Source organism: Saccoglossus kowalevskii, chromosome 22, assembly GCF_978046115.1.
Source record: "Saccoglossus kowalevskii chromosome 22, keSacKowa6.1, whole genome shotgun sequence".
Lineage (NCBI taxonomy): Eukaryota > Metazoa > Hemichordata > Enteropneusta > Harrimaniidae > Saccoglossus > Saccoglossus kowalevskii.
Window position 1 is genome coordinate 8,687,174 of NC_140662.1, and position 17,100 is coordinate 8,704,273.

Consider the following 17,100-nt stretch of genomic DNA (forward strand, 5'->3'; position numbering starts at 1 on the left):
GTGAATAACACACACAGGGCTGCATTAGAGTAAGTGAATAACACACAGGGCTGCATTGAGTAAGTAAATAACACTGACACACAGGGCTGCATTAGAGTAAGTGAATAACACACACAGGGCTGCATTAAAGTAAGTGAATAACACACACAGGGCTGCATTGAGTAAGTAAATAACACACTGACACACAGGGCTGCATTAGAGTAAGTGAATAACACACACAGGGCTGCATTAGAGTAAGTGAATAACACACACAGGGCTGCATTAAAGTAAGTGAATAACACACACAGGGCTGCATTAAAGTAAGTGAATAACACACACAGGGCTGCATTGAGTAAGTAAATAACACACTCACACACAGGGCTGCATTAGAGTAAGTTTTTAATTCCTCTTAAAAACCCTAATTTTCCACATTACCCTAATACATATCATACAATTCTTTTTTTCCACTTTTCACTATCGTTTAAAATAAATATTTACTAAAACGAAAAATTTTCTCATTGCACAGTATTCACAAAAAACAACTTCTGTCAAACAAAAATCTGTTTCAATTTCTCCTGGATTTAAAATCAAGTTCTTCATACAATCTATAAAGGGAACCTTCTTCCCGACATTACATCACCTATAGAGGGCACTCTGCTCACTGACCTTCATATTATCTAAAGAGGGCGCTCTAATTTATAATTTGAAGGAATGTTATTTCTAAATGTCCTATAATCATATGGTCCCTACACAGATAACCAAAATACTAGTAAGTCACATATTATGGTACATTGATGGAATAGCATAATTTTATACATAAAATTCCATATTTTAATACTTAAATACTGGTCGATTTGACAATGAAATCTGGTCATGCAAGTACTACATCATGTACATTGTTAAATTGCAAGGGGAACTGAATACACAAACTAACTTTTATCTACATTAAGAATAGCTAGATCATTCATAGATTTTACTGTCCATAATATATCATATCATATGCATAGACACACCTGCCAAAAGGTCAACACGTACATATTAAAAATAGTGGGATTTTGGGGGGAAACAGATATATAAAAAAAAATTTAAGATCGAGTAAATAATTAAAAGAAAAAAACACTTGTTTTTTATTTGTTCTTGCCAGAGTCTTGATATTGAAACAGCGTCCCAACTACTTTTGAAAAATTCATTGATGTTTGAATAAGTACCGGTCGTTTATTATGTTATTAATATGAGACCTTTGTATCCATTAGATTCTCATTGATACATATTTGTTTTTTCTACCAAATATCCTATTAATTTTAAAGGGTCAGAGTTATAGCCGAAGATCACTAAATTCGAGTTATAATTGTTCAGCAGTGAGATGCAGAATGATTCCCATCATGAACTTAATATGCATAATTCAATGTAACATTGAATACTAAATTGATACTAATGGCCCAAATAAATTACACCATTTTTCGCAAAAACAATTGTTTTTTAATTCGTAAGCCGCTTTCATCTAAGGTACTTTAAATTTAAACCCAGAAGCGAGTGCCAAGAAAGCGAGTACCAAGTAAAGAAACATGGTGCAATGGTGAGGATATGCTAACATATTTGCTTTACAACAAGCACATCAAAAATACTTGAGTATACTTAATTCAACAGTGTTACATGTCAACTGACGAGACTATGCGCTTCTAATAAAGCAAATATGCTACATGTAAAAATAAGAAAAATAAAAGTAAATAAATAAACTCTGTTAAACATACTATAAGTTAAGACACCTGCATTGATTGGTACCAATAAATAAGAGTTTATGTTAAAACAAACGAGATATGTTAATCAGCTGTTAAATATTCTGTTTCAAGGAAATGATACTTTCTCTTTGACTTCCAACTCAGTACATTTTTGAATCAGACAATATTTACAATGTTATGACACAGAAAGGCAGTATAAAGAAAAAAAACTGTGATAAGTGTGACATTCTCTCTACTATTTAGCTTCTATTATTTGCCCGATGTGAATGTAACAAGTGAAGAATACAATTCTCCAATATATAGACCTTATGTACGTTGGAACATAGACCTTTTAAGGTCTATGGTTGGAACAATGCCTTACCCAAAAAAATAACCCAACGCTTTTTAGATAACTAGCAGCGATAATTGACAGATATATTAATAATAAACAACATGTTTGAGATATATATTTGAGGCCTGCATCTAACAGAAAAAATATGAAACATATATTGTATTTGCAATCATGAAATCTGTAAAACAAGAATCGCTTTTTGAAATAAACTATTACTTAAGCTAGATGTATTTAGTACTCAAAAACAGTTCAGGTAAATAAGTATCTAGAACAACCAACTAACATTTATTTATGACAGTTGTTTCTATTGGCCATCATTTCGACATGCTATAATAGTCAACCAATAGAGGAAGACTTTACACTAAGTCTACAGTATGAATGAATATATGAATATAAATATGGACAATATACAGAGACCTTTTTTTATTGTACAATCATTGGTATAGGCGAAGAATATTTACAAATCTTTTCAGACAAACCTTCCGATGACAAAACTTAATATACGCAAGTTATGTATATTTATATATATAGTGATGAACTGGAAGAAAGGCTATGATATCAGATGGCTGAATGGAATCATATCTATTACTGCTATACATATATACTGCAGTTACACTACCAATGAACAATACTAATCATTTGTCAACCATCCCGCCGGTAAACGGAAGAATAAATCCCCTCATGGTTACACACAAGTTCAACATTTTGTGTCAGCCACATGTGAATGTACACAATTTTGGGGGGGGATTTACCACAAATTTCGCTCCCGAAATAGTTCACTTTCAAAATGGTGTCATAGCCAGTGACAACTTTATGTAAATTAGAACATTGATATGTGTCCTTTTGGGATACACATTTTGACATGAACAGAGTACTGTCAGACTCAAGCTCCAACCAGTGTAGATCAAACAGACTTGAATCATAGGCAGTTACGCACTGTGAATCACGCCCAATGACTTATATTGCTTATTCTAAGTGTAACCACAGTAGTAATAGCAGCAATCAAATCTAGATTGTTACACAAGCAATACATGTTTAGAGTCTGACACTGTTTATAATAGTAGCATAATACAACGCACACAAGATCATTGACACTAATATTAAAGTATGTATGCAACACAAACGATGTGGATCAGGCGTGGTCAAAGTGATGTTCACAAGCGTGGCAACTGTTATTCTGAAATACTACAAACTTGGCAGTTGGCTTCTCTAATTCCTCACCTTTTACACAGTAAATAACATAAACACAACTCAGTCATAAGAACTTCTATTCATATAACATAAATATGCTCTAACTTGGTCTTTCTGATCCAAAATATAGAAAATTTGAGAGATACAATAACGAGGGGAAATGTCAACCATGCAAGAAAAGTGGCAGAGAACATAATGGTTGTACAGACAGGGTGTAACTCACTGGTGCCGAGAGCCGGCCGTACTAAGCTTGGAAATCTTCCACATGCTGATCTTCTTTTTGTCCAATGGCGTCAGGATTAGCCAGTGGATCTAAATCGGCAAATAAACTAAACCATGCAGACATGTCGGCTTTTTCAGATTTCTTGTTTGGAATCTTCTTCTGTGGTTTCTTGTTGTCTTTACCTGCGTCTTGACCTTGTTGTTGTTGCCCTAATTGTTGTTGTTGATTTGCTAATTGCTGGTGATGCAGTATTTGTTGTAGCATTGCTGGGTTAATTGGTCCGGCGCCAGCAGCTCCGACACCGCCGGTTCCCCCCTGCATTGGTACTCCACCTGTGGATAAACCATGTCTGGTTTAGATCTATGTTCATTTCACCAGGTGAAATTCTGATAAGCAAATACCAGAATTACGTGCCTTCAATTTCATGCAGATTCAATATGTGAGTTACAATAGCAGATGTTTAAGTTTTAGGGAAAGATGCTGAAGTAGAAGCCTACTCATAATTTTTGAGAAAACTGGTTATAAATCACATGACAATGTTCAGTGATTTATTATGTACAATCATAGTGCTATAATTGTTCCAAGGCCACCATAGCATTCTTTTGTTCTTTCAGTGACATATTCATAGAACACAATGTTAAAGAAAAATTGCAATTCTTTTTAAAACCCAGATTTTTGAAATAAAAAGGTACCCCTATCATAAACAATATTTATTAGGCTGGTGTCCCCCAAACTTTAATATTCTTACACTGCTTGGGAGTACAATTTCTTGTAAAATGAAAATTTTTTTGGTATTTCATTTATGAGCAGGTTTCTACCTCAACGTATCAAGGTAATTGTTGGTGCAGGGTTCAAATTAAGAAGAATCTTATAAAAGTGTAGAAGTATATGGAAAATCTGTATTTGTCGAAGGGCACCAATGCAAGCACTTACATGAAGTTCAAGCCTAGTTTGTGTCTGTGACTATTTTAGACCCCCAAATTTATTGCATTTATTGGATGTGGGATAATATAACTTTGTTTGACACTGTCTGTCATTTACACAAGCCCATCACTACCACTAATTGAGCAAATGACAATATTAACCAACTCTTAGCAGTAATTCAGAAATGTCATAACATAACGGCTTAGTGCCTAACAGGAGACAAGCACGCAGCATCAACACATGTCAAGTACTAGTACCAGACCATCTTCAGAAATTTTTGAACAAGCAGCCTATAGGCTGAGATAGCTCCACTGTTAGCAATGCACATTTCAATTAAAAAACTGAAGACATCATTAGAAAATGAACAATATGTATAGTATCAAAGCAATCGGACTTACAGTTTTTAACAAGAAGTCGAAAATATCACTTTTTACCAAAAATTACAAAAATATTCACCAAAATTAGAGAATTGAAGATATCATCACAAAATGAACAAATCTGAGAAAGGTCTACATGTAGTATCTATATAAGTAATATCAAAGCAATTGAACTATTGTTTTTTTAACAAGAAGTCGAAAATATCTCTTTTTACCAAAAATTACAAAAATATTCACCAAAATTAGAGAATTGAAGATATCATCACAAAATGAACAAATCTGAGAAAGGTCTACATGTAGTACCTATATATGTAATATCAAAGCAATCGGACTTACAGTTTTTAACAAGAAGTCGAAAATATCACTTTTTACCAAAAATGACAAAAATATTCACCAAAATTAGAGAATTGAAGATATCAACATGAAATGAACAAATCTAAGAGAGGTCTACCCAAGGTACATATACACCAAGTATCAAAGCATTCAGGCTTGTAGTTTTCAAGAAGAAGTCGAAAAAGTAAAACATTGACACGAATGACGACGAACGACGGACAATCACTCATATGATAAGCTCCGCTCGACAAAGTCGACAGCGGAGCTAAAAACTGGCAATAGGTGTAAGTGAATTAAATCTGGTATAGGTCAAAGCTCTGTTCATTTCTGAGGCATTGTCTTGAATGACATCAAACCCGATGACTATGAAAATCAAGTTCAGATAGTTGGTTGCTGTTCCTATGTGACCTCAATGAAGTTACATATGTGATGTACACATTGAGAGGGGGGGGGGGGGGGCATTTTTATTAAATAAATATTTTTGTTCCAGAAAATGAATGTCATGGATGTCTCTCCAGAATTTTTTTTTTTAGCAAACTGCGAATGCTAACACATAGTGCACTCAGTGTTTAGTAAAAGCACCATATTTTTAGATGAGAAAACTTGACAAAAAAACTACTAAACTCTAATAATTAAAGTCTGTACTCACCAGAACCCATGTCCATTTCACCCAATCTACTACTCAAATCTAGCAAATTAGACGGCATATACTCAGCCGAGTTATCACTCTCTACTGGGGTGAAGTTACTTGACGGGTTCAATGAACCGCTACCAAATGAAGCCTGCCATTCCTTAGAGAAGTCATCACCCCCTGTTGATGGCGTATTCCATATCTCATTGAGTAAAGCTAAGTCGTCCTTGTCTTCAGCCGAAGGATCGTTGGAAAGCAAGTCTTTACCTTCACCTAACAGAAAACAGATGAAGCACATCAAGAAAGCGTTTTGAAAATGGTAAAACATGCATGATTGTATCACTGTTTCTGGGCTGGTAGGACAAAGGTTACTACTGAACTGCATCCTGTAATTGTACGCATACATGAGTTCACACAAGTTTTTGATTTTTCCGGGAGACCTAATACCTAATACGAAGAGCAAACAATTGTCTTTGTCTCTTTGGTTAGTTTCACAAATTCTCTGTTGTTTTTTTCAGTTTGACTGATCTGTTGGTTCATTTAAAAAAAAAATACATAATATGTAATGGTGTTTGATTGCGATCAGTCCATTTATGCTAGAGACCATTGTGTTTAGTGTATGCTTGATTTTGATGAATTGTTAATATTAAAATGGCCACCATTCAGCCATTTTGAATCATGAAACCAATGGATGTGAATATGTGTCCCAAGATATATGATGTGTGTATGTGAAGTTTCAATGCGATTGACCAAGGCATGTCTGACGGACAGATGAATTGATGCTCGCACAGAATTCAATCCATGTATTTTTTTATACAACGAAATAAAAATTCAGCGTTTCACATCTATTAGATAATACTATTGAATACATGCATTTATGGTTGATTTGAGCAAAAAAACATCTATAAAACAGAAAATGAAACATTTTCCCCCTTCTACCGTATGCAGCGCACTTTACCAACATGCAAAATTGCCAAAAACATTCGTGAGGCACAGGTTTCAAACTGACATACGTTATGACGAGAACTAAAACCTATTAATTTTGTTGGCCTTAGAAGTGCATCACAAATAGTCACACATGCAGACCATAGATGTTCTAACAGTTTTAGAAGTTTTGTTTCATTTATGCTTTGACATAGTATTTATGTAAAACGAACATACATCAGCCAGCATGTGCAGAATGTAACAGCATATATATATGCAGTATGTTGTAAGCATGAATGTTACTTAGAAGCATATGAAAAGAAGCACCAACCTTAACCACCATGTCCCTACATACATGTACATAAGATACTGAACACACTAACTGTAAATCCAGGCATTTCTAGTACCTTTATGTTTACAGTAAGGATACTGCAAACCTTGTAACTTATCGTTTATATCTGAGTACTAGAAAGCTTCTTTGCTCTAATACTGAGCATGCCCCCTAGTCCAAAATGTCACATCCGTTAATCTATGTAGCAATTTACAGCTGAGAAATTTGGTTTACGTTTACATTAGAAAAACGTTAAGATCAAAATAAGTAATTCTCTGAATCATACCCAGCGAAAATCATTGCTATTTATTTTGTCCCTGAATAAATTTAAAAACAAGTATAATATCATGACAAAGTTTACAATAAATAAATCAGTTACTTTGACAGAAATCCCAGAAGGTTGTTGCCTGGCTTGAGTTTGATGTGTTCGATATCTATACATACTGAGGACAGCCAGCGTAGATGATAAAATGAGACATGAACTACCTGTGTACTGTTCTGTTATATCAGACGGTGGATTACTACTATTAGCTAACAGATCTAGAATTGCATTACCATCATCAGGATTTGCTCCACCATGTAATGGTAATGATGACGGCCGGGGGTTCGGCTTACCACCGCTTTCCATAATCAACCTCTGAAATTCATCAGCTTCTCGACGGCTCTCTTCTTCGAAAGATATTAACCTGGAATTAGATGTATACAATAGTGAGAGTTTTGTTGAAACTTTAGGGGCAAGGATAAAAAAAATGGTTTTGCTTCTTATTAGTGTGCACATCTGTTTGAAATTTGTACCTTGCACATTTTTGGAATTTGTGCATTAGTGAAGTGAACCAAATGTTTTAGAGGATGTTTATTGATCTAAAAAAATCTTTAATACAAGCATTATTTAATAAATATTACACATTGACCACATAATGTTGTGGGATTATAAAAAATTAACAAAATTATATTCTTGGATGAGACTGTGAATATATAATAATTCATTTGAAAATCAAAAGCCCTTTTAAAGCAAATTACGCTATATTTACCCTCATTTGTGATGACGCAGAAATTGACACCTGACCACATCTGAGTAAGATAATTGTGCCCTCACATGGCAAAATGTAATTACTTTTTTATTTCTGACCCAACACCATCATATGGTGCAACATTTTGCAAATTTTTTTCTTCATCTTCTTCATTAATTTTGGACTATTAAAATCACTCATTGGCAACACATCTTGATCAAAATCTTTGAAAAAATATGGCAATACTTCACTAGGATTACATGTTCTGAAAAGTACAAAAGTGTTTTCATTTACCTATCTTTGTCTGACATTTCTGAAGCTTCTTCAGCAGTATCCACATCTTTCTCTGCTTGATCCTTCTCCTTGTCTGTACCTAGTTTGTTGGCATTTCTTGTTAGTTTTTTAGATGGGTCATTCAAGTCCTAGAAGGTGGGGGGAAAAAAGAAAAAAAAAACATTTAAAACAAGTCATACATGATTGTAACACCATGTAGTAATATGAAGTGCCACCATCACCATTTATATAAGGAATCACCAATCTTTTGACCAATCACAGCAAAGGTTATAACACAGAATGAGGAAGAGGCAATGAAACTTTATTTTTGATTGGTCAAACATGTAAAGCAACTGCTAATGTCATTATATAAGCACATGTGATCATATATTGCCTTGATTGACATAATATTAGTGACTAAATTTGGCAAGAAAAGCTTTTTTTTGTTACCCATGCAATGAGAACATTCACTTGTAATAAAACAACAAAATCCAGGAAAATGCAGAGCATGGAAACATGTAAAAACACAAATATAACAAAACGGAGAAAAAGCCAATACTGAGAGAAAAAAAACGATTATTATGAAAGTAATGAGGTATCTGAAATCCAGCAAATAAACGAAGCAATAAACTGTGAACATGTGAAGAAAAATAAAATGTTAGTAAAAGTGAAACTAAAGCAATTATTAACCAAGCAGTGTGGCAGGCAAACTTAAACAGTCAGAATACTGTAAAAGAGTGCTGGCCATGCATGGAGTGATTTATACCATGGCCCACAGTGACAGTGACAATGGCATTGGCAATAGAGCACATCAACGTTCTCACGCACACATATCAAGTATAACATTTGTACTCAAAAGCAGGTTAATAAACTTATAATTTATAAAAATTATTACGAATAAATCGCCACAGTCATCACATAGCGTATATTCAAATTTCATACCAACAATGTATGTTACTTTGTTAAGCCGCATGAGACTCAATAGTGAACATGACACAACAGTGCTTTAAACATGACGGAAATTTGGCTCACCTATCAATTAGGTTGCTAATTACCGTAGCTAAGAACATAAATTTCAAATAACATTGATATTTAACTTCCATGAGTAATGAAGTAATACATGATTTAATTTGAGCAGGGATCATTATGATGTGTTACGTTCGATACGAGTCCCATGCGATGTGTTATGTTGCATGAAAGATACATTGTTGCTTTACATGAAATCTGAACTTGACATTGACATTGACAACTGTCAATTAATATACAAAGTTATGATATCCAATATTTAGAATCAAAAAATGCAGATGTACAATCAGATGAGAATGAGAGAGAGCCACTGCATGAGATCTTATACCGTTACCATGGTTATGTGTTAAACTTATGAAACTGAACAAATAATGAACCATGGCAGATAACTCAAGCACAAGGGCAGATGTGATAGAGCAGGCAGCTGCCAATGTGATGTGCAGTTACACATGGTAGCAAACCTAATGTATCCACACAATATTGCCAAGAAAATATATTTGGCGGAGGGTTAATTCAGGGGTTAGTTAGCATAATACTTAATAGATTTATAAACAATTTAAAACTTTAAACTTATTATATTTAGTAAATTATTATTTAGATACTGTTGAGAAAATCAAAAAGAGCAAAATAGTCTTAAGATGTAGAGATTAGTTTTCCTGTTCTACATTATTTCAATTCCTTATCAAAAAGAGAAAGAAAAGATTTGATTGGCTACTGAGTAAGTAAGGAGTCATTTGATTGGTTCAATAAAAGAGGTCAAAGGGTATTACATCATCTTCCACTCCTAAAAGTATATCATCTTCTTCTGTTTGAGTTCCTTTGTCTGGTTCTTTGCCCGACGTGAGCTGTGCTAACTTTTTACTCGGTTCTATAAGTTCCTACAAATAAAATACAACATTGGCTAACATAAATAACGGGAAACTAATACAAAGTATTAACGTGATATGATGAAATGATTATTGGCAGCCATCTTGTAAATTTGAGTTACCCGGTACAAAGATGTAGGATTCCCAGACACTTAAAGACCACATATAGTAATTGAGTTTTAAGTTTAAATGATTATGTATACATATTAATTATACACTGCATTTTAATTTAGTTTATTTTATCATTGCATTGAATTACACTCAGTGTGAACAATAGGCACTTGAGAAAACAAACACCACCAGCAATGTTCCCAGGAATATTTCAATGTTAGCCTATTTTCTTGAAAACCCTATTTAAACAATCGCTGTAAATTTCATACCTTATTGCTCTATTAGAAGCATAATGTTTGTTTTTATTAGGATTTGAATTACGCCAACACATAGCAGATCAATTTTTTTTAACAGAAATTTTATGATCACACATGATCTGATTGAGCAAATATGGAATTATATTATATTATAGTGAAGTTAATGATAAAGTTTAGTGCTTTGCAATTTGATGAAGTGAATGCAAATGGCTACAGAAATTTTGTTGAGAAGCGAGAGAACCTCATGACTCGTTTTTGCCCCGTTAAGTGTTCAATTCCCCCCGTCTACCATTCCACTGAATTAGATAACCAAGGTATTTGAAACAGTCAACGCAATAATGGCAGGGAGAATGAAACACTATCTGAGGGGTAAAAATAAGTTACATGGCTCGCTCTCTCTCTCATTCTTATTGAGGTCATGAGTCATTTGCGTCTTAACTTAACCTATACTGATGAACTCAGCAATAAAGTGCTCTAATGTGGACCAGTGGACACCCTTGCATATTGTGATAAAGAAATCCCAACATTACTAGCAGTGATAAGGGTTGACTCAAATAAATGTGACACTCAATTAGCTTTACTGACTGTACCAAGTTTGTACCATGGACAAAATGCTGAACTCCAGCGTGTGAAAATTGACTTTATTTGTCACTGAGATCATTATACAGTCATCTATACTCATTCATCCCAATTTCTGAAAAATCTGAACAACTTTTTCTGTTAATAATTCATCCATCCATATTTGTGATGGATTGTTCACGCTATCACTAGTATCTGTTTAAATCCAACTCGTTTCAAAAAGTCTGAATAACTACACATAACTATTTAGCAATTTGAAAGATGACGATGATTCTCTGTACTCAATGTAATAAGGCAAAGTAGTTAGTATCACATCAGTTACCATGGAAACTCTGATTTTAAAATTAGATAACATTTTTACGATGTTTTTGGAAGCTGCACATTGAGTGAATACCTCAATTTTTCTTGAAAACCAGAGAATTGAAACCCACAATAATTAGGATTCCTGCCAGAAAAACCCAGACATAACTTAGATTAGTTTGATCATTTCAAGCGAGAGCAAAGATATATAGGTCATGATTATTTAACAAATATTCTGAGAAAAAGCATCCAGTTTAGAATGTAGAACAAAACTACCCAGTAGTAGAGTGTAAAAAGGTAATATTACTGAAAAAGAAAACCGAAAAATGAATGTACTGAGGGAAAAAAAAGCAAGAAAGCTGAAAAAGAAGACGCATCATGTCTCAGTGACTCAGAGTCTTACAAAGTTAGTGTTAATTAATTATTAACTGTTAATTATTCATGAGGTAATTTGACACACAATGGTTTGATGACTCTGCATGTGAAGATTTCCTGCAAAATTCATAAACAATTTGAAATGAAATTTTTGATTACCTCTAAAGATATGAAGAAAATGAAAGATCATTTGATTAATAGTTTAGTATTCTATTTTTAAAATTGTCAGGTACATGTATAACAAAATATGGAACTGCCGTGGTGTATAACAGAACCTTTCTACAGATATTCTATGTGAAAATGATTACATCATATTTGATGAAAAAAACCAAAAACAATGTATCACTATGTCAACCATGTCTGTAGTTCTTGAAACAGATAGTATATCTGCGCATACGAGTTCCCGCGATAATGTACTGAAGTCATGGAGACAGCCAATCAGTGATGACACAGAATTGTGTGCCGTCTACGTATTTATGTAGTGATTCACCAGACTATTCTCAAGTGGACTGGGAAGGGGTCTCTAAATAGTTATTAGATACAAATGGCAGACAAGATTTCGTTGATATCGAGAGAACAGCAAGAATTGTTTTTGCATCCAAAATAGTGTTCAGTCTTTTTTTCCCCTTAGGAACGACGTCAAAAGATCGATGTCGGATAAAAAACTTATTTGCTTTAGTTGGGGGGGGGGGGGGTTGACCTCAAAAAGTTTCCATCCTACAAAAACGATTTTATTTTTTTAATGAAGTCAAACAAATCTTGGAGTATTTGTAGTTTGTTTTTTTTCTATCCAATCATGGACAGCAATAACAGAAAATGAAAAAAAACACATCCAAGACGAGAAAATGGTTTGGTCCGACTGTAAATATGTGCATCAAATGAGGTGCATTTGTAAAGTCTTTTTACACCCACCCGACAACCAACTGCTATGCAATACTACTGTCCGATTATCAATTTGTATTTAATGGTGAATGTAGTATGACACCATGACCAATATTTATCAATTAAGTTTCAGTGGGGGGTGAGGGGATTTGGAAAAAAACTAAAGGAATTAAGTTTTTTATCTGACATCGATCTTTTGACGTTGTCCCTTACATCCACTACTCTGAGTGAAACAGTTGGGACAATGATGGAAAAGTATGGAATGCTATTTGTGAGTATAAAATCAAGTACTGTAAAGAGGTTAATTATTCACTGGGTTTTAATTTTGCTTATTTCGCTGACTGGAAAATGCGCTAAATTAAAACCCACTGAATATTTAAAATTTAGAATAGAACACATTATCTAAATGATAAAATCGTGAATTTGAAACCCACTGAATATGCTTGAAATGGTAAACAGCGAAATATAAACCCAGTGAAAATTAGTCATTTTACAGTATTATGGTTTTCTCACAACGGTCATTTGCATCTGAATCTAATGTATACACATCTGATACTTTGAGGAATTGAAAATCATTCTAGCTACCATACATTACAAAGTAAACCACATCATGCAAAATATTAAAGATGATGATCGACTTTACGGAATGAACGAGAGTTACATTCAACAACATGCAGGAGATTGTCATTCCATCAAAACATGCACATGCAAACATACATTACAATTTTATTTAACAAGTCAATAACTATGAATAAATAACATTGAGCTACTTTTTTTTTCGATCAGCAATACTGAATTTATCATTACAATTTTCTAACGTTTATGTTTGAGTGGTAAATTATGTACAAGTGGAATCCAAAGAGTGAAAGTTGTCAGTTTTAATCAGATGGTACTCTGTATGACTGTGTATTATTAGAAGGGGAAGAGAGAGGTTTTAACACCGCGTTTCAGTGTTGCACTAGAATGAGAGACAAATTCATTTTAATGACCCAGGATGTAGTAGAGGTTTTTTTCTTTGAAAATATCAAATTTACTTTTTTTTCCCACATTCTCTTATTCGAATATATAAAACATGCATTCAACTAGAAAAAACAATTGTAGTGATGGTTTAAGAGGGTAATACATTTAAAATTAAAGGACATCTCAAGTGTTTTTCCACATTTTGTTCCACTAGCACTGGGGAAGTCATATCAGTCAATAGGAGATTACGTTTGACAAGCACCATGTTGTGATTATCCACAACCCAACATACTGCAAATTAAAATGCAGTGATCCATGTAATTAGGGGATATGGCGGGTAATCACCAACACCACCCACCCTACAGTGATAAATCCAAGATCTTTCACCGCATTAGAAACTATTGTATAAAAACACTGCACATAAAAGCTGATTTTGACTATTAAAACGAAGAATAGATCACTTTTCACAGGGTTTAAGTATTTTTGTACAAAGTTTCTAATTCGATATAGTCCGAGATGATAGTAGAATACTCTGATTTGGTATTCCTTGGCTTCAAAATCCTGAGCATATTCACATGCAATTCAAAAAACCATATTCAGATTTGCAAGTTTCCTGAATAAACTGACCACAAATAAATCCAGAAAATTCTGTTTACTTTCATATTTTTTTTTTTATTTATCACCATGAATTCTGAAAAAACCAAGGAATACCAAAAAAGGTCAAGGATCAGAGAGGATTTTTGAAAGTAGTGAGAGATTGAAAGATGATGGAATGATCACGATGGTTACCCAAAGACCAACACCTAGAAATAAACCACAAATTCATTCATTATTTCAACCTTAAAAAAAATAAAAATAGTCAGAATTACTTTTCTCTCCTCCAATGCCTGATTAAAAAAATCTTCGTTCTCATCTCCCCTTGACTCCTCAAAATTATCATCCTCTGGATCTTCACTGAAATCGAGTAAATCGACGAGTCGCTCCGGTTCTTCATTTTCCTCAATTTCATCTGTTTTTTTGATTTTATCAAAGCCATCTTTTGTAAGTTCTGCTAACTGCCGCGACGTTTCACCTAATTCCTGTACAAATAATTTAACATTTAAAATAACCACAAATCTAAATCATTAATTTTAACATTTATTTCAACTCATGATATCTACTGCCCAAACTTCAGTGATGTTTGAATAACTTTGCATGTCTAATAAGATAAAAAGGACAATGATCCTAGGCTTTTGTAAAGGGTCTCACAGAAATAGATTCTAGGCTACGATTTGAGAATAACTTTTTGTCAGTAAAACAGTCTATAGCAATAGCTAAAGCTACACAAAGCATTAAATATTGTCTAAAATACCATTTACGGCTGTCTGGATAGCTAAAAGGAATAAAATATCATTATTAGGCAAGAATGCACATACAATGTACAGTTAAAAAGTGATAAAGTTGGTAATCAAAGTCATTGTAACTAGTTGCGCCTTATCAGTGGTATCTGCACAGGTTATAAGAATATGGAACAACAGAACAAGTTTCACAAATTTTAAATTGACAATACACTCAGCCAAGACTTTCACAATGAATTGTTGAGAATCTGCTGAAGATTTCTTACAGTTATTGCAAATATCTCTTGTATATGTTGCACAGATTTGCTGCAGATATCATAAAGATCTCTTGCAGATAATTATATATTCTGTAGATATACAGACCTCCTGAAGATATCACACAGATCTCCTGCAGATATCACACAGATCTCCTGCAGATATCACACAGATTTCTTGCAGATATACATTCTGTAGATATCATACAGACCTCCTGAAGGTACATGTATCACACAGATCTTCTGCAGATATCACACAGATCTCTTGCAGATATACATTCTGTAGATATCATACAGACCTCTTGAAGATACAGGTATCACAGAGATCTCCTGCAGATATCACAGAGATCTCCTGCAGATATCACAGAGATCTCCTGCAGATATCACAGAGATCTCCTGCAGATATCACAGAGATCTCCTGCAGATGTCACACAGATCTCCTGCAGATGTCACACAGATCTCCTGCAGATATACATTCTGTAGATATCATACAGACCTCCTGAAGATACAGATATCACAGAGATCTCCTGCAGATATCACACAGATCTCCTGCAGATAACACACAGATCTCCTGCAGATATCATAAAGATCTCCTGCAGATATACATTCTGTAGATATCATACAGATCTCCTGAAGGTATCACACAGATCTCCTGCAGATATCACACAGATCGGCAAGCAGATATATATCCTGAAGATATCGTACAGATCTCTTGCACATATTCTGCAGATAATGCACAGATCTTTTGCACATATCACACAGATCAGCAGCATATATTGCACAGATCCCATGCAGATATCGCACAAATTTCTTGCAGATATCGCACAAATCTTTTGCAGATCAGCAGTATTGCACACATCTCTTCCTGATATCCTGTAAATATTGTGTAGATCTCTTGCAGGTCTTTCACAGTTCTATCATAGACAAGAATTGACTTGACAGCAATATTAAGAAAGGCAAGGGTTCAGAAATAGTGGGACGAACAATTTTATATTACATCAACATGTACTACTGCTATATAGTATTATAGTACCATGTCCAATAACTGGAAAGTAGAACAGGATTTTCAAACTGACCTTTAACATATTAAATTCGTAATACTGATAACCTTTAAAACTTTCAGATACAGCACTCATAGTTCGGGACGTCTTCTCCCAGAAATGTAACAAGGTAGTTTGGTAAGTGGCTAAAGTGTGCGAAAAGAGATTACATCGACTAGCTCCAAGTAAATCTATCTTCTGACACACGTCGTTCTTTAATCTATCGAATTTCTGTTTTGTAGCCCGTACCTGTGTCTGAACCTGAGAAATGATAGCACAGAGAGTACAATGCAATTTTAGAATGACAAAAAAAAAACTGTTGAAAAATGGCTCATGACTATTCAATAGGTGTATATTGTCTGAGAGGGGCAAAGTTACCTTTCTGAATTTTTCTAATTGTTTATACGTATCTGGGTCTAGCTCTTGAGAGATATCCCTCATCCACAACAGCGCTCCACGGTACTCTGTACGAGAACTCTCCATTCTATTTATAGTCATCAGAGTATCGGAGATGGCACGATAACGAAATGTTTCCACTTCTTGATAAAGTCGAACCAGCGGTGATCTCAAAGCTAACCTGCAAAAAAAATTGAAGCCTGTGATTAGTCAAGCTAGAACCTCACAAGGTGCATGAAACATATATCATACAAATTAAATTTGCTGTCAAATTTTAGAGATAACTGTATGTGAAATTGTATGTGAAATTTTCACTTTCGTAAATTTTAAAATTATTCCATGTATGTCACAAATCAATTGGAGACCTTCTTATCCCAAAATCAGGATCCCTCTCAAATATTGAGTGTCAGACTACAATACAAGCAAACTGACGTTCGGAATAGCTCCGCTG

General features: G+C 34.2%; 1 protein-coding gene across 7 annotated transcripts in view; it reads right to left on the reverse strand.

Annotated features, from left to right (window-relative positions):
* Positions 1-361: 361 nt before the first annotated feature.
* Positions 362-17,100, reverse strand: part of LOC100373653 (islet cell autoantigen 1-like) — a 30,359-nt gene continuing 13,620 nt past the window's right edge. For 3 of the 7 annotated variants that reach the window (XM_085496025.1, XM_085496024.1, XM_078005567.2), the window contains 8 exons: positions 16,632-16,830; positions 16,290-16,514; positions 14,492-14,701; positions 10,063-10,170; positions 8,288-8,415; positions 7,470-7,669; positions 5,747-6,001; positions 362-3,795 (listed from right to left, as the gene is read on the reverse strand). In XM_085496025.1, the coding sequence (XP_085352151.1) occupies positions 3,485-3,795; positions 5,747-6,001; positions 7,470-7,669; positions 8,288-8,415; positions 10,063-10,170; positions 14,492-14,701; positions 16,290-16,514; positions 16,632-16,830 (1,636 nt within the window). In that variant the 3' untranslated portion in view covers positions 362-3,484. The remainder of the gene's footprint in view (positions 3,796-5,746; positions 6,002-7,469; positions 7,670-8,287; positions 8,416-10,062; positions 10,171-14,491; positions 14,702-16,289; positions 16,515-16,631; positions 16,831-17,100) is intronic. The other 4 variants (XM_085496026.1, XM_085496028.1, XM_085496027.1 and 1 more) reach the window with 4 other exon arrangements.